Here is a 21,999-nt window from a genome sequence, read left to right as displayed (position 1 = left end):
TAGGATTTCTATCTCCAGAGTTGTTTCCCTTTGGGTTTTCTTTATCGTTTCTACTTCCATTTTTAGATCTTGGATGGTTTTTTCAATTCCATCTCCTGTTTGGTTGTGTTTTCCCGTAATTCTTTAAGGGATTTTTGTGTTTCTTCTTTAAAGACTTCTACCTGGTTAGCAGTGTTTTCCTGTAATTCTTTAGGGGATTTTTGTGCCTCCTCTTTAAGGACTTCTACCTGTTTATCAGTGTTCTCCTGTATTTGTTTAAGTGAGTTATTAATGTCCTTCTTAAAAATCCTCTACCAGCATCATGAGATATGATTTTAAATCTGAATCTTGCTTTTTGGGTATGCTGGGGTATCCAGGACTCGTGTGGTGGGAGTGTTGGGTTCTGATGATGCTGAGTGGTCTTGGTTTCTGTTAGTAAGGTTCTTACATTTGCCTTTTGCCATCTGGTAATCTCTAGTGTTAGTTGTTATAGCTGTCTCTGGTTGGAGCTTGTTCCTCCTGTGATACTGTTAGCCTCTGTCAACATTTCTGGGAGTTCAACTCTCTCTTGAGTCTCAGTGGTCAGAGCAGCGCTCACTGCAGGCAAGCTCTCCTCTTACAGGGAAGGTGCACAGTGGTCTGGAGCTCTGCTCTACCTCCTGGCTGAAGATGAAGGCCTGAAGGAATCCTGTCCAAGAAGCTATGTTGCTTCTGCAGTCTGGGAGCTCTCCTGCGCAGACTGGTCTAATTTTTGAGATAGGGTCTCTTACTCTATCGTCCAAGACCTCAAAGTCACCGCAATTCTCCTGCCTTGCCCTCTAGGATTTCTGGATCAGAGGTCTGAGCCACCATGCCTGGATCACTAATATAGTTTTATTATTTTAAGGTTTTAAGCTAGCTAATTACATAGCGCATTATAAAATTTGAGAAATACTTCACTTTGCTTTACACTGTGTTGTTAGCAGACAATGGATGTATTTTATTTTAATATCTTACTTTTGTATACTGAACTAACTGTTCAGAACTTTTGGGGATTGGTACTATGTCTTAATTCATCTCCCTAAATCACACTTATGGTAGCCATAAGTGATATTTATACTTAATTCAGCTCCTGAGTTGTGCTGCCTAAGGGTCAAAGGGAATCAACATTTGGAATCTGCATCTGCATGTCCAAATGTTAAGGATCCCTGTCCCCATCCTCCTTTTTGTTGTTGTTTTTGTTTTTTTTCGAGACAGGGTTTCTCTGTATAGCCCTGGCTGTCCTGGAATTCACTTTGTAGACCAGGCTGGCCTTGAACTCAGAAATTCGCCTGCCTCTGCTTCCCGAGTGCTGGGATTAAAGGCGTGAGCCACCATGCCTGGCTCCCCATCCTCCTTTTAATCAATAAAAAGTCAAAATCTAATAACTGGGCAGGGAGAAAGAGGCAGGGTTTTTAGGATTCCAGGGCAAGAAATGCAAGAGGAAGAAGGAATTCTTCCATGAGAAGGGCGTAGGATGGACCAAGCCATGACAGAGAAGCAGAGAGCAGAATTAAGAGTCAGGGAAGTGGCCCCAGGGGCTACTCCCCTTATTGGGTCTCTGGTAGCAGAGACAGATTTAGAAAGTGTTAACTCAGGAATACTGTTGGGGAGTGTGTGCTAGCCTCAGAGAGTTTAGAAGTGCCCAACCATTGAGCTAGTAAGGCAAATTAAAAATAACGCTGTGTGGTGTGTGTGTATCCTTCATTCATGAATCCAGAGCTCTTGGGCGGGTGCAGCAAGCTCAGAGCAGTCTCACAATTCACCACTACACGGAACCATAACCATGGTAAGTCTGCAAGGGCTTATGGATTTACACTACAGATATATGTAATATATCTATATTAAAATATATACTGTATGAGTCAGCTTTATTTATATATTATCATATCAAAATAACTGAGGAAATGAAATCAGCATGTGTTTTAAAGGTAGTAAATCTTAAAGAGTTTTATATAGACGGTTGAACAATTTAACCACATTGTTGAACATCCAATATTTTATTCCTAAAGTATGAATAATGTAAAGCTAAAACTTACAAGAACATTCATATTTGGAAGAAAATTGCAAAGTACAGCATTGATTTAACAACAGGAGATTGGTCTTTTGTGTATTTTCTAGCACCATGCCATGACTTTGTTAAAATAACCAACTAAACAAATGAAAGCAGGGCTATTTATTTTTTGGTGATTTTCACAGGTGATCCTTTGACATTGAGTTTGTCCACAAAAATGTTTGATCTTCTTCCACTCTCAATGGCTGAATTTCGATGCATTTTCTCTCTAAGAAATATACATGCAATTATTAATACCATTTAAAAATACTTATACTGCAAATAAGTTAAAAGCCACTGAAATTTAGAGTTCTATCTTTAAAGTTCCTTAACATCTCTAGACAGCTACTTTATTGAACATAAAAGAAAGTAGGAGCTATGTGTTGTTAAAAATGGTAGCCATAAGTGATATTTATACTTAATTCAGCTCCTGAGTTGTGCCGCCGAAGGGTCAAAGGTAGTCAATAGTCACGCGTATCTAATAGTTAACATGTTGGCCAGCACACTTTGTCATGTAGTCATTCACTTCTGAAAATTCTACTGGATAGAACTACTAAGAGAAAAGTGCAGCTGCTAGGGCCATAGATTTACAGAACATCTGAAATGAACATACTTTCTCTAACTGGGACCTAGATTTTGTGTTATATAGATATCTAAACTTTGAACAGTATTTAACCATAAGTTTTTAATGTGAGACAAATATTACCAAAAAGATAGAGGCGAGTCTTTTTTAGAAAGTATTTAGGCTCTAAATTCCTAAACAAGTACTTTCAAAGAAACAATGCCAGCTCGAGGAATTTTATACAAGGCTTCCGAAGTACTTGATACCCATTTGTCCAGCACTGGTTCCATGAGGCCTTCTCCAATCCTGCACTCTCTTAGAGCCTACACTAGATTTCTATTTCAAGAGTTATTCTGTTTCAAGAAACTTGAAGTTTCTCTGAAGAACTTGCATTAACTTCAGAATATGTACTAAATGAATAAAAGCTATTAATTTTCATACATAGTTTTAACAATTTTTTTCTGATTATTCCAAAAGCAATTTCAGAGATTAAAGATTTTATAAAATTTATCTAAAATATCTAGTGAATATGAAATATCAAATTACATTAAATAACTATACAATAATATTACATATTATGAAAGTATTTAAATTCATATATAACTAAATGCTGAATTTTTGACTTGGTAAGAAAGTTATGTTTTTTTAAAATACAAAACCTTTTCCCTTATACTGCCTATATAAATATCTAAACTTTGTGTGAAATGCATGACTTGGAACTGTTTTACGATATATATAATAGTATGTAAACTTTCCTTAGGGTTGTTGTTATCTATATTTTTCCTGACAATTAAGTGTAGGTCTAAAAATAGTATTTGTTGGTTTTCAAAAACAAACTTTGATTTGTATGGACTACTTAGATTCAATATAAAGTTCCTTTTTTTCATAAAAGATACATCTTGGATATTCTCAAGAACTCTATAAGAGGTAACACAACTCTAACTATTGTGTTTGTGTATGAGGATGAGCGTACATGTGTGTGGGTAGGTTCACACTGGTGTGTATGTGCACAAGTGTCTACACTAGTATCTGTCTCTCCCTTCTTCCTCAGTGACTGGATTACAGGTGCATGCTACTTCCCTTTTTTAATGTATGTTTTGAGGATTAAACGTATTGATTATATGGCAAAACCTTTACTGAGTGAGCTATCTCCACAAAAATCTCTTTAAACACACTGTTTTTTAGAAATAGCTGTTACCTCCTTTTGAGTTCCCGTGACCCTGGATGCTCATGACCCACACTTCGCATTCCAGTGTTTCCTGACCGTCCAATAGGCTTGTACTTCAGAACTTCATTTTGCCACTCATCATCAAAAGCATGAGCATCACCTATATTCAATATTGAAATAAAGGGAATGAGTACTTGGGTTTCTTCTCTAAGTATTGCCTTGGGTCATCACACACTTCATGTAGCCTAACCTTACAGCAGAGGCAGGAGCTTCTGCAATATTTCCCTCTTATTCACTATCTGGTTACTGGTAAAATAGTTCTCTTTGCCTTCTTGATTATCCTATTATTCTATATGGACTAGATGGCTCAAGTATACTAACTTATAAAATCTCCTTTTGAATCACCTCATAATGACCATAATGTTTTGAATCATTTCACAATGACAATAATGTTCCCTATGTTCTTGGACACTCCTTCAGGAGATTGCATTTCTATTCAGCGCTTCATGTTCCTAATGACTTCTTAAGCTTGGTGTCAATTTCCTAACACTCAATTTATGATGTCATGAAGTAGGTAAACTAACTTCCATAAAAATAACACATAGATGCCTTTTGGATTACCTTTGTAAAAAAAAATTAAACTTGATTTTTTCCCAACATATTACAAAATACTCAGTGTACATATCTATACATATGTATATAACTTATTTTTTAATTACATGTATATGTACATATGTATATAACTTATTTTTAAATTACATGTATATGTATATATGTATATAACTTATTTTTTAAATTACATGTATATGTGTGGATAAGCACATATAAGTGCTTGTGCCCTTGGAGGCCAGAGGCAGCTCTCTGTAGTTAAAAGTACTTGTGAGCCACCTGATGATGCATCCCACACAGCATGGCCCTGGAACCCTGACTAGGGCCTGCAAGTGAATAAAGAAACAACAAACAGACACACACACAGAAAACCTGGGGTCAGATGGGGCATAAGCACTCTGTTGGAGCAGCACCAACTACCCTCGAACAACAACCTAGAACCTCACTGCTTTTACTGAGCAGCACAGGGGGAGGGTTAGCTGGTATCCACAAGAGGTGTAAATCGATACAAACATCCAGGAGGAGGGAGCTGATGTTGCTAGTTTTTATACACGCTTTAACCAGTCACACTTGGCTTGAGGAAGAAGACTTTGCCAATGCCTAAGCTAACCCATGTTGGGAATGCTTTTGCCAATTTCTCCTTGGTCTGAGGCCTTAGCCCTTGTCATAGCTGTAACCACATCAATGATGTACATTCATTTAGGACTTCACTCATTTAGGGCTCCCCTCTTCTCACTACATCCTGATAGTGGGAATCAAACTAGGGTCTTCTCTAAGATTAGTATGTAGTCTTAACGACTAACCCATCACTATAGGAGACTCAGTACATATTTTAATAATATCACAATGATTACAGTAAAGAAAGCTCAAGTTATTTGGCTTTCCTCTTATGCCATAAGAATACTTTTGGGGGGGGGGGGCGAGACAGGGTTTCTCTGTGTATCCCTGGCTGTCCTGGAACTCACTCTGTAGACCAGGCTGGCCTGGTCTGTGTGCCTGCCTCTGCCTCCCGAGTGCTGGGATTAAAGGCGTGCGCCACCATGCCCAGCTAAGAATACTTTATTATAGTTATTTGTGTGTGTGCATGTGTTTTGGCCTTATAATAGGTTCTTGCCTTCACCATGTAGGACCTTGATGGTTAGACTTGAGCTGTTAGGTTTGGTAATAAGTGCTCCCTAACAAGCCCACAAGAGTAATTTTATCTAATTCAAATATAATTTCTTTTTCTGAATGATGCATTAATTTAAGCTCTTTACTATGATAAAACATTATTCAAAGTACTTTCTAAAAGTTTAAGATAAATGTACTGACATTTCAATATAATTCAATTTAAATTAAAGCATAAAAAACTTGATTAATGTTTATTTAGACAAAATGAATACTTTGTCAATTAATAATGTTAGTAACTTTAATATAATTTAAAATATAAAGAGAAAAGTTAGACACTAGAAGGGCTAAAATGCACTGAAGGATAAATATAAAAACCTAGAAAACAAAGATTTGCTTAGTAGTATGTATGTTATCTTGTGTATACTAGAAATTAAAATTATCTGTATAAACTGTAGAAGATAACTTTCTACAATGAAACTTTTAGGTAACCATTTAAAAAATAATAGTTTTTTTGCTGTTATAATGGTAACATAAATTGAACACACTATGAACAAAATATCAAAATAATCAAGTTAAAAAGATGCATAAAACTATTAAAAAGAAAGTCATCAAAATTTGAGTGGTTCTTTGGGATTGAAGTTATGATTGAGTTTTATTTCTTCCTTTAAACTTTAAGTATGCTTCTTAACAATCAAAAATTTAAAAGCTCATTTTGCCTATTGATATTACTAAAAATAAAACCCCACAATCTTTAATTTTATCATCTTATGAGAAAACAAATTGATATCTCAACACTAACAAATTGTAATTTGTTGTAAAATGTATACTAGATGATAGAACCAAAAATTTCCTTCACATTCTTCTAAGTTATCTTAATAAAAATTCAGTAAAATAAATAAAGTAAAAGTCATGAAGTTCTAGAAATGTAGCTACTATTTTAACTTTGACGAATAATTGTGCGTGTGTGTGTGTGTGTGTGTGTGTGTGTGTGTGTGTGTGGTGACTTACTTTCATTCATATTGATGAACTCTTGGTTGACCTCTTCATCTCCAGTCTTGCTGTTCTTTGACTTACTAATGACATGACCTCGGTCATGGATGTGATGACCAACAGCCATTCTTTCTAGTCCGCTGTCAGAATCTCTCATTGCTTTTCTGGTTTCTTTTACCTTTAAAAATACAGCGAACGTTATTTAGTTAATACTTAATTATATCAGAATGGATCCCATTCTGTATTCGTCAGGTTCATTTATGAAGTAAAGCTGTGGGTTTGCTGCTCCAATGTCCACTATTCTGTATAATTAATGAAATGAGTAGCTATATTCAGTTCTGTTATCAACCTGGTAAGGTGATAAAATCACTAATATTTCTTTAACTATTTACAATTTAACCTTTTCCAAGTCCTAATAAAATATTAAAACAATGTTATATAAAACTTGGCTATATAAAATCAACATTGTCTTTAACAATGTAATGGATAGAAGCTAAGAAGTGTAGCTACTTACTCATCAATTATGTTGAAGAGCTAGGTCTCATGACTCCTACCTACAAACTCCACAGAAGTATTACTAGGATGTTTATACTAGCCAAAGATTATTACTATGTTTTCTTGTTTGACATCTATAATTATACTTAGTTTACTTTAAGACTTCACCATGTTCATCAAACTAAAATGGCAGTGAATTTGCTAAATAATGCAAAGAGATTTCTAATAGGTATGTTTGTATGTCAGAACTGAAATTCGGATTTACTTTATAGTCATTATTCAGTGATTCTAAAATCTTACTGTAACCTACAAGATAATGAAAAAAATGGGAATTTTCATATCAGTTTGTAGAAGCCAAGGGCTTTCATTACTATGGGTCAGTATTTAAAAATGTGTTTTTCCCCCCTGTCACTTAATTCCCAGAAATAATGACTGAGACTAATTATTTATTAATAAATGCCTAGGCCATGAACTTCAGCTGGTTCTCGGACTTGCTCTTAATGTATTATCCCTTTTATTCTAACCCTGGTTTAGCTCTACATGGATGATTTCCTTTCCTTGTCTCCTTACGTCCATCTCCACAGTTTTCTTGGGGTAAATCTCCCCTTTAATCTATCCTACCTAAGTTTAAGGTTTCCATAGTGATGAGCATCTTATCACCTTGTTTCCCTCCAGTCCCTGCCACTGTTAGACAATATACCTTTTCCATAACTTACTAAAATGCTAAGAATGCTTAAAAAAATCTTCAATGCCAGGCATGATAGTTCATACCAACAATTGCAGATGTAAGAGACTGAGGCAGTATTGGGGAGGTTTGAGACCAGCTGAGGCCACCCAGGAAGACTTCATCTAAAAAACTAACAAAAACTTACTCCTCCTGGAGCCCTACGGGTTTGAGTTGAGGCCTGGAAAACCTTTGGTGGTTCATCTCCTACTTTGGAATAGGTCATAACAGAGGAAGAACAAAATGAATGCCCATTTGGATCCATTGAAAGTTGGCCCTAGAGACAAAGGAAATTGTAAAGTAAGATTCTAATCAAATATGAAGAGGGAATGCCAAGAAGCAACAATATTAGCTATATAGTTGATATCCTAATGGAACCTACTGTCCCAATCTACTTCCATTTTAGTGCTAATGTTCTACAAGTGAGTCACATAATCTGAGTCTGTATAGCTTAGATTTAAATAAAGATGCTAGGGCCCCTTAGGCAGAGACTATTTCTTGTAAGCCTTGCCAACCAAGATCAAGTGAATTAGGTATATATGTACCAGGAAATTTCATACTTTCTTTGGGTATCAGATTGATACACTCCAAAACACCACCACTAATGCCTTAGATTTGGCATTGTTAAATGATCCATAGAATTCCAATGGGTATTGGAATGAAATAGGTCACCTTTAAATCAAACCAAGTTACTTGTTTTGACCCTACTAAGTACAGCAGTAGAAATATTAATGTTTGTTTAAAATATTTAGATATAATCCAGCATACAAATCATTTTTGAAAGCAAAGATTTTTTTTAATATTAAATCTCAGTTGCTAGCATCCAATGAGTTTTTGAAAGAGGTAATAAACACATAAATTTATAAAAAAATGTTCATTTACAAACAAGCGCAGAAGAACATATTGAGATTGTAATTTTTTAATTGTACAAGTAAACTAATGTGACTTTTTAGACTTTTAGGTTTTAAAATAAGTGATATATAATTATAAGTTTTTTTATTGACTATGAAAATATCAGGGGCTGGAGAGATGGCTCAGCAGTTAAGAGCATTCACTGCTCTTTCGAAGGTCCTGAATTCAAATCCCAGCAACTACATGGTGGCTCACAACCATTAGTAATGAGATCTGGTGCCCTCTTCTGGGGTGTCTGAAGACAGATACAGTGTACTTACATATAATAAATAAATCTTTAAAAAAAAAAAAAGAAAGAAAATATCAGCAAGCTGATATTATAATATCCTGATGTAATATAATCATTTAAACATTTGTTTCAGCCGGGCGTGGTGGCGTACGCCTTTAATCCCAGCACTTGGGAGGCAGAGGCAGGCGGATTTCTGAGTTCGAGGCCAGCCTGGTCTACAGAGTGAGTTCCAGGACAGCCAGGGCTACACAGAGAAACCCTGTCTCGAAAAACCAAAAAATAAAATAAAATAAAATAAACATTTGTTTCAGGTATAAAATATATAAGTATTGTATGTGTTAATTGTATAAAGTTTATTTATTTTTTTGATATTTTAACTATGGTTAAAGATGTTTGAAAGTTACTATAATATAGGATACCAATAACTAAAAATAATATTCTCATCAGTTTATTTTTAGTACTTACAAAGTTTCTTTGTAACTCCTGTATACCATTTCGCATATTTACCATCATCCGATCCATTGTCTGAAAAGGGTTGACATCTGCATGCTACAAGATATTAGGAGGTATATTAATTACGTCAAAGATGTAAATAAGTCTTCACAAAACAGATGGAAATTTTCCCAACTTACTGTAAGATAATCATGCAGTAATCAACTAGGGAAAAATAACTTAAGGACTAAACAATAAGAGTTATTAAAGAAAAAGAAGCATATACAAAATCTCAAATTGCCAACGCCAATTAGAGAATTACACTGTACACACACACACACACACACACACACACATATATATATATTATATATATACAAATTATACACCTATGCATACATATTATACATAAACACTGCTTTGTGTCTATAAATATACATATATATCATTTCTCAGCTTTCTTAAACCAGAGTACTTGCTTTTCCTCCAAGCTTTTCTTATCTTCTTACTAAGCCTTATGAAAGGTTTCAGTAGTCTTCTCTAGGGAGAGAGGACTCATGGCACTTACTACTCTTACACGGGACCTGAGGTCAGCTCCCAGAAGCCCAGCAGCTCTATTGCCTCTAACTCTAGCTCCAGCTCCCAAGTATCTGACACTTTCTCTTTGGCCCCTATGGGTACTGAATTCATGTGTACACCCCCCAACATAAAAACACAATTAAAAATTTAAAAAGTCACCTCTGATTGTACTTCACCATTACACTCAAAAGTTATGGGTTGTGGGTTTGTATGCCCTGTGTGTTTGGATGTTTGGATGTACCACAGTGGGAACTTGCTCATTAGTGAACTAGTATCTTTGTGAGATACTGTTTGTTTTCTGTCGCTTCTCCCTCAGGAAGGAAAAATGTTACATCTCAAACTTTAGAAACAAGGATAACTCAAATTTAGTGCAAAAGAATGAAAAGAAGCTTTTCATGAGAATATAAGTACAAATAGTATAAATTCACTGTGTTCTAATTCTTGGACTACTCTTCGGTGTAGGAAACTAGTAAGACAGATCAAAGTCAGAAAGCTGACAAGGTCTGCTAGGGAACAGCTATGCTTGTGTAGGAAGCAAGCAAAACCAAGAATCCCTTGGCAACAAAGTCAGAGTAGAGTTTTCCAAATATTGTATGTTGTTACTTGGTGGAGAGTCATCACGGGCACATGGAAGTCCAGCAGGCAAATACAATTATTGAGTCTCTTTCAAAATCAAGTGACTGTTCCCTCAATATCTATTTTTCCATCTTTGGAAATTGATATTACACATTCTGATTTATTTACTGTAATCATCTTGATAGAAATTAAAATATTCTAAAAAAAAAAAAGATATTTGTGCCTCTCTTTAGCTACTAAAATAATCATCAAGTGATTGGATTTTCCTCAGGAATTTCATGGTGAGAAAATAAAAAGGCTGAGGTCTGGTACTGACCAGTGGAGGAACGTGTCTCTCAGAAAAAAAAAATCATATAATTATGACAAATTGTCAGATTACTTGGCAGGAGGGACTGGAGTTGATGAGACCACATATTGACTAGGACTGCCTTCTTATAAATCCATCTTCCCTCTACTTCCATCAAAATCCCCCAAGCAGACCCTGAAGACTGAGTTGCGAAGGTCTATGGACCTCTTACTTCTTCCCAATGCAGTGACATCAAATACATCTCTCCTTTTTCAGCTTTCCACTATTCCTTGTCTGTTTAATGGCCCACTGAAGATCAGTGGGCAAGCGTGGCTTGTCAGTGCCAACTCTAACAACTCTGGCAATTACTTTAGAAAACCCACGTCTAAGCACTCAGGCACATATAACAGGTTTCTAGTACAAAGCTTAAAAGCCATTATGGAAGTTAGTGAGATGCATGCAGACTCACTCTGCTTGAGTTAAGGAAAGTATCTGTTAAAAAATATAGCTAAAGTAATTTTTTCCATACGAACCATTCCACCAAACCTTCCAAAAGGCACAAGAGAAAAACTTGTTGCCTAAAAAAGAGATGCAATAAATTTTGGCTGCATTTATTATATGGGCATAGCTAAAGTACAAAAATGCACTGTAGCTCAGAAGTACACTGTTACAGAACTTTTGAATAAAAAATAATGTATATTTTAAAAATTATCTGCTTATTACTCACTGTAGCATCTGACTGACTGGAAAATAAAGAAGCCTAAGTATGATTAAAATATGACTATTTTAATAAGGAAATTGGAAGAAAAAGTTTTTGCTCTAGACCAAGACAAACACTTCATAACTGATAAAACAAAGTATAATGACTAGGATTAAAGTACTTTCTGTTGCCATTCCATTTTTTTTTTTAAAGATCCATTACTTCTTCCATTACCAATTAAAACAAAAATATTTAATTACATTATTATCATTGCCAAATAAGTAGATATTGTTTAGTTTTAACCCAGGCTCATATTTTACATATCAAAGCAGGCCTGGCCTCCAGGTTCTCCCAGCATCTCTCAGCCCCTACTTGGCATACCCTGTTGCCAACTCTGAACTTTCCAGCCCAGGGGCTGGGCTGCTCTTTCCCTCAGAGGCTCTTTCCTATATAATCCATACATTTTGGTCTCGCTCTCTTCTCTGTGTTGTGATCGCCTTTTCTCTCTCTTTCCCCTCCTTCCCCATCTTCCCAAGGCGATTCCCCTGGCCTCAATCCTTGGGGCCAGTGAACTCACCTGAAAGCAGTGTCCCAATAAACCTGCCTTTAATATATAATATAATGTGGCTTGAATTGGCTCATTTCACCAGTGAAGAAATAACCTATCAGATGGTGCCAGAACCCAAGAGGAGTTGAGTTCCCAGCTCAATGGCCCAGGACTTTCCTGGCCACCTGGGGACCACTTCTGTCCCTCTATCCTTCTGTGCTGGATACATTTCTTGGGACTTCATGAGTACCCATCGCCAGCTAGCCTTTTAGGGTTCAGGACCCTCTGAGCTCTCTCTGCTGAGAATTTCCAACCTTTTTTTTGATTATAAATGAATAAAGGACACTGTGACATGACTACTTCTTATTGACATTGGGGTGCAAAAAAATTGACATTGGTGTGGACAAAAAGCTGGAATATTGCCAAGTCCAGGAAGGTTGCTTCACTGCTGTCCAGGTTCTGTGGGCCCATCTGCAGCTAGGAAAGTGCAGGCCCTTGTTTGGAGCATTTCTGGATGTAGGTTCTGAGAACACTTGGCTGTTAGAAGACAGCAGTTTAGGGAAAGAAAGCCTTTTCGGGGGAGGGATGTACATTTGAAACATGTAGGTCCATGGTCTTGGTAGTTGGAGGAGGGGTGGGGAGTTCCAGGACCAAGGAAAGGGAAAAAGATTTACCCTCAGGAATGGACATTTGGAGAAGGTAACATGCTGTTAACTGACAGTACTTTGACCTGTGAGAGGTGGATTCAAGTGGATTGCCTGACGCTTACAAGAAATAGAAGTAAGAATTGTATTGGTGCATCCAACATGTTTCTGTTCTAAATATACATAATAATTATTACTGTACAGATATTTTAATTTGATGCCATTTCAAGTATTCAGTAGATATGTGAGCCTGTTCTCTACCTGAGGACAGAGCCACAAGTTAAGGACCAAAACACGAACCCTCAATCTCCAGAGAAGGAAAACACCCCCCTTACACACAAACACACACACACACGGAATTAACAGTCAACCAAAACTGTGAGAAATAAATGTCTGATGTTTAAAAGCTATTCAGCCTAAAGTATTTTGTTATATCAGCCCAATTATACAGGAAAATAAGGAACCAATAATTTTATATTTAAATTTAAACGTTGGTCTTAGACTTTATTTTCAGAATTACCTTCCTACTTAACTTTGAAATTTCATCATGGCATTTATACAAGCACATTTCTGCTATGTGTCTTCCTCTTGATTTAAAGAAATTTTGGCAAGACAAATATAATTTGAATAATATTTATATGCAAATACCTCATAATAATGAATCTTGCCAACTACAGTTTCACAGAAGCGTTATCTCTTTATTTGGCTACATATTTTTCATTCCAGTTTCTGTTAAACATTTAGTGCTTTCAGTAAAAGTGTCTGTGAAAGTGACATTTATTTCTGCTCCAATAAGTGATTGGATATCAGCTGATTTGTATACACATCTTCAATATATTTCCAGCTGAATTATACACAGGTCTCATTTATACGCTAACAGTTAAGGTAGTAAGGTTGTTTTTTCCTGCTTACTTCATGAACGCTATAAGTAGCTTATTTATGTATATAAATTCAAAGAGATACATGCTTACTATAGTTACAAAAATATGATACAAAAAGTATTTTAATTCTCAAATGATTTTCAATATCTATAATTAATGTGCTCTTACCCTGTCAATTTTTTTCTGGTGTTAATTTTCAACTTTTTTAAAAAAAATTTACCTTTTAAGAAAATGAATTAAACTAAAAGCTATATTATATAATATGTATGTAACATTAATTTATAGTAATATAGATATAGCACTTATAAATGACATTATTTACTAATGTAAAGTAACAAGTGTGATTACTTTTATTTGAAATTGCACATGTATTTTATCAGGTTTTATGATGATCCAAACTATGTTTTTGTTAAGTTTATTGCTTAGAAAATATGAAAATATTTTTCAACATGTTTACTGAATTCTAACTATATTTGAATTGCCAAGATCCACTTTAATAGGAACGCCTATGGATTTATTATTCTATAATTGCCATTCCTGAGGATAAAAAATAAAAGAGGTGTAACCCAAATAGTTACCACACATACGTAAACGCCACTTTTTCTTTTATTGAATGTTTTTACATTCTTTTATTGAATGTTCTCCCATCCTGATGAGAATAGGCAGTTATATAAGTTGTGGTTTGAAACTGGCCCAGGGAGTGGCACTATTAGAAAGTGTGGCCCTGTTGGAGTAGGTGTGGCCTTATTGGAGGAAGCGTATCACTGTGTAGGTGGGCGTAGAGTCTTCTCCTAGCTGTCTTAGGATCAAGATATAGAATTGTACCATGCTTCCCACCATGATGATAATGGACTGAATCTCCAGCCCCAGTTAACTGGTGTCCATTCACAGCAGTAAAACCCTAATTCAGAAGTTGGTGCTGGGCGTGGTGGCGCACGCCTTTAATCCCAGCACTCGGGAGGCAGAGGCAGGCGGATTTCTGAGTTCGAGGCCAGCCTGGTCTACCAAGTGAGTTCCAGGACAGTCAGAGCTGTACAGAGAAACCCTGTCTCGAAAAACCAAAAAAAAAAAAAAAAAAAAAAAAAAGTTGGTACCAGGGACTGGGGGATTGTTGTGATTTGCCTGGCCATGGTTTTGTTTGGAAGAATGTAGATTTTGGAACCTGAATTTATAGAGCAGTGGAATATTTTAAGTGTGGCTTAATGGGCCAAACTAGTGGGAATATATTAGACATTGGTGCTGAGGGTGATTTGAACTCTGGGGTCCTGACTCAAGGGGTTTCAGAGAAGAGGAATTTTTGTATTTTGCCTGGAGATCATTTTTATGTTTGGTGAAGAACGTGGCTGTTTTTTTGTCTTTGTCTGAAGAGATTCAAATTAATTGCATTGACAAAGGAAATCTCAGAAAAGCCCAACATATACTATAGTTTACTCTCATGAAGAGTGTTTTGACCAAGTGTAGCAATCTTAAAAGGTTCAAGTAACCAAGGGGCACTGGGAAGTAAACTAGAGCTGTATTCAAGGATATTAAATGAAATTAAGGAAGTGGTGACTTTGGGGCAAGATCCCACCTAACTAAGCTAATTGTTTGTTTTTGCTGTTGAGCAAGGGATAGTTATATCATGTTAAGAGTTACTGTTAGATGCGGTTGGAGTGGGTTTGGGGATCCTCAAGTGAGAAGCCAGAGGAGAGCAGAGCAGTTTCAAACAGCAGCTCCACCAGGTCCTTGACAGCCTTGTCATTTTTGTCTGCCTCAGCCTTCTGCCGCAGGGTCTCCATGATGGGGTGGTCAGGGTTGATCTCCAGGTGGTTTTTGGCCATCATGTAGCCCATTGTAGAGTTGTCTCGAAGTGCCTGGGCCTTCATGATCCGTTCCATGTTGGCTGTCCAGCCATAGGTGCTTGTCACAATGCAGCAGGGTAAAGACACAACCCTATTGGAGATTGTCACTTTTTTAACCTTCTTGTCCAAGATCTCCTTCATGAGCTTGCAGAGATTCTTAAACTTTGCCTTGCTCTCCTCCATTTTCTTCTTCTCTTCCTTGTCCTCTAGGAGCTCCAGGCCCTCCTTAGTCACTGAGACTAGGCTCTTCCCATCAAACTCCTTGAGCTGCTGCACGCTGTACTCATCAATAGGCTCAGTCATATACACCACCTCGAAGCCCCGTTTCCGCACACGCTCCACAAAGGCAGAGCTGGCTGCTTACTCTTTGCTCTCACCAGTGATCTAGTAGATGGACTTCTGGGTCTCCTTCATGTGAGACACATACTCTGACAGGGAAGTCATTGACTGGCCTGACCCACCTGGCTCTGCTCATGTCTACAAGAACCTTCTATCCTGTCCTGTGCCTTAAGGNAGGAAGATCCCCTCCCACAGAATAGCAGGGTTGGGTGTTGTGTATTGTGGTTTTTTTTGTTTGTTTTATTTTGTTCTGAAATTAAAAGTATGCAAAATAAAAAAAAGAGTTACTGTTACCTGGTTATTATTTTCATTTGGACTCTTAATGTGGAATGAACTGCAATCTAGAAATGGAGGGCACACCCTATGACCCAGATCTTGAGGCTGGAAGACACATGCTTTTTATCCAGATCTGGAGACATAGTGGCCATGAAAAGGTTAGGTCCAGGCATATTTAGGTCCTGGAACATACCTTTAATGACAAGCATATGTCTGAGTACAGGGCCAGCCTGGTACAGATCATGTTCTAAGTAGAGAAAAATTAGGACCACACCTTTAATCCCAGCATTCAGGAGACAGGGGTATAAGGATCTCTGAGTTTAAGGTCAGTCTACAGATAGCCAAGCATAATCAGTGATGGAGTTGGAAAACAGAAAGCTGGTGATGATGTAATAATAAGGGGTGGGCCATGTTCCATCCTCAAGCAGCAGAACTTGGCAGCTTTGGTCATGTGGCCCTGGCTTTAGAGTCAAGAATAGAAGGGCCTATTGAACAACTGATGCTGGTTAGCTGAGCTAAGAAATTAGCAGTGATTAAAAAGAGACCAACATAACTGAGATAAAATCTTGAGAGAAGTGTTTTCTGAGAGCACAAAGAAGGTGTGTTCTAGAGATGGCCAAGGTTGTATCTCATGCTGCAGCTAGACTTGGAAATGTCTAAGAATTACTAAGGTAAGTTTTGAAGGTTATGGAGAGCAGGTGAGGCTTGGTACTGTGAGAGGCTAGGAAAGGCCATTAGTGAAGATACAGCCTCAGTTGCAGTTGATAGTCCAGGACTGAAGGGGCCATGTCAAGAAGCTGAGGTTTGGCACCATAAATAGATCCTATGAGAGGCTTTTAGTGAAGCCTACTTGTAGTGGAAGACCCCAGAGTATTAGCGATATCAGTACCATAAGATGACCACCAAGAACAGCAGCAGCAGTGGAGTAGAGTTAACCAGAGCCTAGAGTGCTACAGACAACAGACCTGGAGAAGTGACCCAAAACCTTTGGAGGAGCTCAAAAGATCATGTGTGAATTGCAGACACTGGAACAAGAAGCTGTAAAGTTGATGTTGCTCTAGAGACCCCAAGATGTTTCAGATGCCAGAGTCATGGGATACCTGTTGGAAAGCTGCAGAGAGTAGCAGCAGCAAAAGGGAAAGAAGTGTGCTGTAGTCAACAAACCCGACAGGAGCTCTTTGACATCAGACACGGAGATGCAGAATTTGGCGTTTGCTTAGCTGGTGTTTGGTCTTGCTTTGTTCCAGTATTTCCCCACTATGACATTTTGAAATGGTAATGTATATCCTGTGATGTTGGAAGTATGTGATCTGTTTTTTGATTTTGATTTTATAGGGTATTACAGTTAAGTGATTACACGAATCTCAGAAGAGACTGAACTTGGGACTTTTAGCATTTTTGAGACTGCTATAGACTATGGAACTTTTGAAGATGGACTAAATGTATTTTGCATGATGTGGCCCCCATAGACTTATGTGTTTGAACAAGTAGTAGAATGTGGTGGTTTGAATATATTTGGCCTAGGGAGTGGTACTATTAGAAGGTGTAGCAGTGTTGGATGAAATTGTTCACTCTAGGGGGTGAGGGGGAGCGTTGGGCTTTGAGGACCTATGCTTAAGCTCAACTCAAGAAGAAGAGGGAGTCTCTCTCCCTGGTCTGAGGAAAGCAGAGTCTCTTTTTAGCCACCTTTCAGTGTATAGAACTCTCCAGCACTATGTCTGCCTAGACAATGCCATGCTTACTGCCATGATGATAATGGACTAAACCTCTGAAACTGTAAGACAGCCCCAATTAAATGTTTTCCTTTATAAGAGTTGCCCTTGTGATGATGTCTCTTCATAGCAGTAAAACCCTCACTAAGGCACAAGTCTTCTGAAATGAAGGTTAATCTAAGTTTTGAAGGTCTAGAGTGATCCGATAATGATAAAACACCACACTTGATACTTTAGTATTTAAACTTAAGTATGTGGTACCAGGAGTCCTTGTTGGTTTTAGTTTAGCACATGGAAGGGATGAAGTTATCAGGGAAGAAATACGTAAGAAACAATGGTTTAGTATGGCTTGTAGTTGTATAACCTTATGATCCTAAACGTTTTACGAGCACAGTGCAAGTCTATACCAATAACAATCTATTGTTCCAGATTTTAGTTTTGAAAAATGCCTCCCCTTTCATATAATATTTCCATGACAGAATTATTAGTTACACACTATCAGTATGCAGCTTATAGCATTTGTGTCATGTTTTAATAGAACTTTCGTGCTAGCTGTCTTTGAAATTACTTACAGTTAAGGAATCTTCACCACTGTGTTCTCTTCGATTATGGGTTCTTCCTCTACCATCAGAGATACTGAGCAAGTCTCTTCCAAGAGGTTCAGAGAAACTTCTCATCATGTTGCGCATACTTTCTCGGTGTGCAAGAAAAGAATCACTGTTGAGAATGCAGATGGATGGAAAATTAAATGTTATAATTAAAAAATATAAATACTATGACGAAACCCAGGAAATAATATAATTGTTAGGACAAAATATTACAATTTAGAAGAGACTATTTAATAAAAGACCTAGTATTTATAAATACAATTACAAATATAAATAAAATCTTATCCTATTTGCTATCTACCATATTTATTATACTAATGAAATATATTTTTATTTCATGTATAAATATGGTAAATATAAATTACCATATCATACGTAATTTAGGATGAAAAAAATCAGAAAACTATTTCTATCAGGTAAGACTACTCTGAGAAGTCTACAACATAATTCTATAACTGTAAAAACATTACTAAAACACTTCTATCAGGAAACCATTTTGGGAAGTATACAACATAATTCTATAGGATTAATAAAGAATACTCCATGCTAAATATGGGCACCAAAGAACTTAAAATTAAAAAAGTTGTCTTTTAAAAGTGAATGTGCAGCTGGGCCTGGTGGTGCAGGCCTTTAATCCCAGCACTCGGGAGGCAGAAGCAGGCGGATTTCTGAGTTCAAGGCCAGCCTGGTCTACCAAGTGAGTTCCAGGACAGCCACAGCCAGGGCTACACAGAGAAACCCTGTCTGGAANAAAAAAAAAAAAAAGAAATGGGCACAGAGGAAAATTTCCTTAACACATCAGCAATAGCCTGTGCTGTAAGATCAAGAATCAACAAATGGGATCCTTCCCGCCCAGCCAGGGCTAAACAGAGAAACCCTGTCTGGAAAACAAAAAAAAAAAAAAAAAAAAGTGAATGTGCACAAATAAATTCGCAAAGAATTCTCCTAAAATAATCATACTTGTTGGGGCTGGAGAAATAGCTCAGCAGTTAAGAACTTCTAGAGGGCTGGGGTTTAGCTCCCAGTACTCCCAGAAGACTTATGCTTCTTCTCACTATATCTGCTTCTCACTATATCTTCTATCTTCTACAGACTTCTGCACTACTGCACACACACACGCACACACACACACACACACACACACACTATTTTTAACTTTCCTGAGAGTAGATCATTGAAATATAAGCATTGAGAACCATATTTATGTTTATGAATACCATAAAAGTACAGATTATATCTGTATGGTCAAAGCTAAAGCCACTGATAATCTTTATAAGGCTAATTATTATTATTTCTTTCAGACCAGGTTTTTCTGTGTAGCTCTGGTTGTCCTGGAACTCAGAGATCTACCTGCCTCTGCCTCCCGAGTCCTGTGATTAAAGGCCTGTGCCACTAGGCGTGGCTGTGTCTTTAGAATTTTAAAGCAGACTATACTAACTCTGTATTGCCCCTGTTAATATAGCCATGTTCACAATATTAACTCACCCATATGTTCACATGGGAGGCCTTCTAATGCCTTCTTCAGTTTCCTCCTCTACTGTTTTGAGGTTTTCACTATAAAGGTCATTTAGGTTTATTCTAAAGTAATTCTTTTTTAGATAATTGTGAACATGATTGTTTTCCTAGTTTCTTGTTTATATATATTTAAACTACTGATTTTTATATGTTAGTTTGGTGTCCAAATTGCTGAAAGTGTTTACCAGATCTCAGAGTTTTCTGGTAGAGCTTTTATGGTCTTTTATTAAAGAATCATCTGAACATCAAATTAGGATAGTTTGACTTCTCCATTTATAAGCTTTGTCTTATTTAATACTTCACAAACTGTATTGGGTAGGGGTAGAAGAAGGGTATATTTTTGTCTCATTCCTGATCTTAGTGGAAATGGTTTGAGTTTTTCTCTGATGTTGGCTAAAATGTTTCTCATATATAGCCTTTATTATGCTGATACATATTTCTTCCATTCCTAGTCTCTTTGGGAATTTTATCATAAACAGATGTCTTTTCTCAAAAGCTTTTACTGTATGTACTGCAATGATCATGTAAATTCTTTCTTTCAGCCCCTTTATGTGATAATACTTATTGGTTTGCATTAGTCTGACCTACCTTTGTATCTTAGGAATGATGCCAATATGATGAATGATCTTTGAGAAGTGTTCTTGAAATTCAGTTTCCAAATATGTTCGTGTTAATTTTTGTGTCTATGTTCATCATAGAGACTGACATATTACTAGTGTTAGTTGTACTAGTCTTAATTCTATATTGAATTCACCTGGGCTTGCACTGCTTTTAGCTTGAAGATTTTTTTTAATTACTACTTTAATCTATTTAGGTAGTTGTTATAGATCTGCTTAATTTATCATTATTTATCTCATATTAATTTAACTTTAGTGGGTCATATGCATCAAGAAATTAATCGATTTTTATGTGACTTTTCTAACTTAGTGGAAATAAATTCTTTAAGGTACAGTCTAACAATCTTTGGAATTTCATTGTTATCTGTTGTAATGTCTCTGTTTTCATCACAAATTTCATTATTAGTGTCTTCTATTTTCTTTAGTTAATGTGGCTGAAGGTTTGTTGATCTTGTTTATCTTTTTTAAGTTTACTTATCTTTTTATAAGAACTCAATCTTTCATTGATTAAAGGGCTGAGCCACCACCGCCCAGCTAGTGATAGGATTCTTAACATTCTCTTCTTTATTTCTTCAATGATCCATTCATCTTTCAAAAGTTTGTTGTTTAATCTCCCTGAGTTTGTATATGTACTATAGTTTCTCTTTCTCTTGGTTTCTATTTCTTTTCCTTTGTTGCCAGAGATAAAACAATTGTTTCAATTCCCTATATTTTCTAGGACTTGATTCGTGTTCTACTATAAAATCTATTTAGAAAAAGTTCCATGGGTTGCTAAGAAATATATACTCTAGAATATATATATAAATATATATATGCTAGAGTTTCTTGGTCTATGAGGTCATATAACTCAGATGTTCTCTACTTTCTGTTAAGATAATCTATTGGTGTGAGATATTTGTTGTTCTCCCAGATAGCCTGCAGTGTCCACCAGTACAGTCAGTCCATGAGGCGAGTGGGAGCAGAGACGTTGGAAGCCCTGTGAGTGTGTAAGGTGAATGACCACACTGGGACAGCTTGCCAGTAGGCAGATCAACTTTACTTAGAGTGATTGAAGGCTTATGAAGTTTTAGGGGACTGAAGGCAGGAACATCTGAGATGGGCAAAGGTCTTTGACTGGGAGTTTAGGGTACCTGGCATACCTCATTAGCATGGGGAACCATTTCAGGAATCTCAGGTGCTGGCCAAAGAGGTTTTGTCAGAAGACTGGAAATTAATTCTATAAACTAATTAGGGCTATATGACATTCATTAGGTAGAGGCGAATGTAGGGGCTTAGAATTCCCTAGACAAGGTCAGAGGAGGAGAAAACCTGCTAACAAGGGAATCTCCCGTTTTTGCACTGAGCTCAGCAGCTATCTGGTCACCGTGGACTTCCACTTTAATTAGCAGAGTTAACCACAGGTATTGAAATTAATTTTTAGGTCACCAACAGATTGGGAAAGGATTTTTACCAATCCTAAATCTGATAGAGGACTAATATCCAATATATACATAAGCTCAGGAAGCTGGACTCCAGAAATTCAAATAACCCCATTAAAAAATGGGGTACAGAGCTAAACAAAGAATTCTCAACTGAGGAATACTGAAGGGCTGAGAAA

At 36.8% G+C, this 21,999-nt stretch overlaps 1 protein-coding gene across 3 annotated transcripts in view; it reads right to left on the bottom strand.

Moving 5' to 3' along the window:
- Nucleotides 1–1,981: 1,981 nt before the first annotated feature.
- The window catches only part of Mlf1 (myeloid leukemia factor 1), a 28,608-nt gene continuing 8,590 nt past the window's right edge, over nt 1,982–21,999 (bottom strand). The window contains exons 2-8 of one of the 3 annotated variants that reach the window (XM_021196247.1): nt 18,235–18,379; nt 11,256–11,300; nt 9,315–9,398; nt 7,857–7,985; nt 6,508–6,667; nt 3,811–3,940; nt 1,982–2,279 (exon numbers count right to left, since the gene is read on the bottom strand). In XM_021196247.1, the coding sequence (XP_021051906.1) occupies nt 2,174–2,279; nt 3,811–3,940; nt 6,508–6,667; nt 7,857–7,985; nt 9,315–9,398; nt 11,256–11,300; nt 18,235–18,379 (799 nt within the window). In that variant the 3' untranslated portion in view covers nt 1,982–2,173. The remainder of the gene's footprint in view (nt 2,280–3,810; nt 3,941–6,507; nt 6,668–7,856; nt 7,986–9,314; nt 9,399–11,255; nt 11,301–18,234; nt 18,380–21,999) is intronic. The other 2 variants (XM_029537574.1, XM_021196248.1) reach the window with 2 other exon arrangements.

This window comes from Mus pahari, chromosome 4 (genome assembly GCF_900095145.1).
Source record: "Mus pahari chromosome 4, PAHARI_EIJ_v1.1, whole genome shotgun sequence".
NCBI classification, from domain to species: Eukaryota; Metazoa; Chordata; class Mammalia; order Rodentia; family Muridae; genus Mus; species Mus pahari.
Note: the sequence above shows the minus strand (reverse complement) of the source record. Positions and strands in the feature narration are given on the sequence as shown.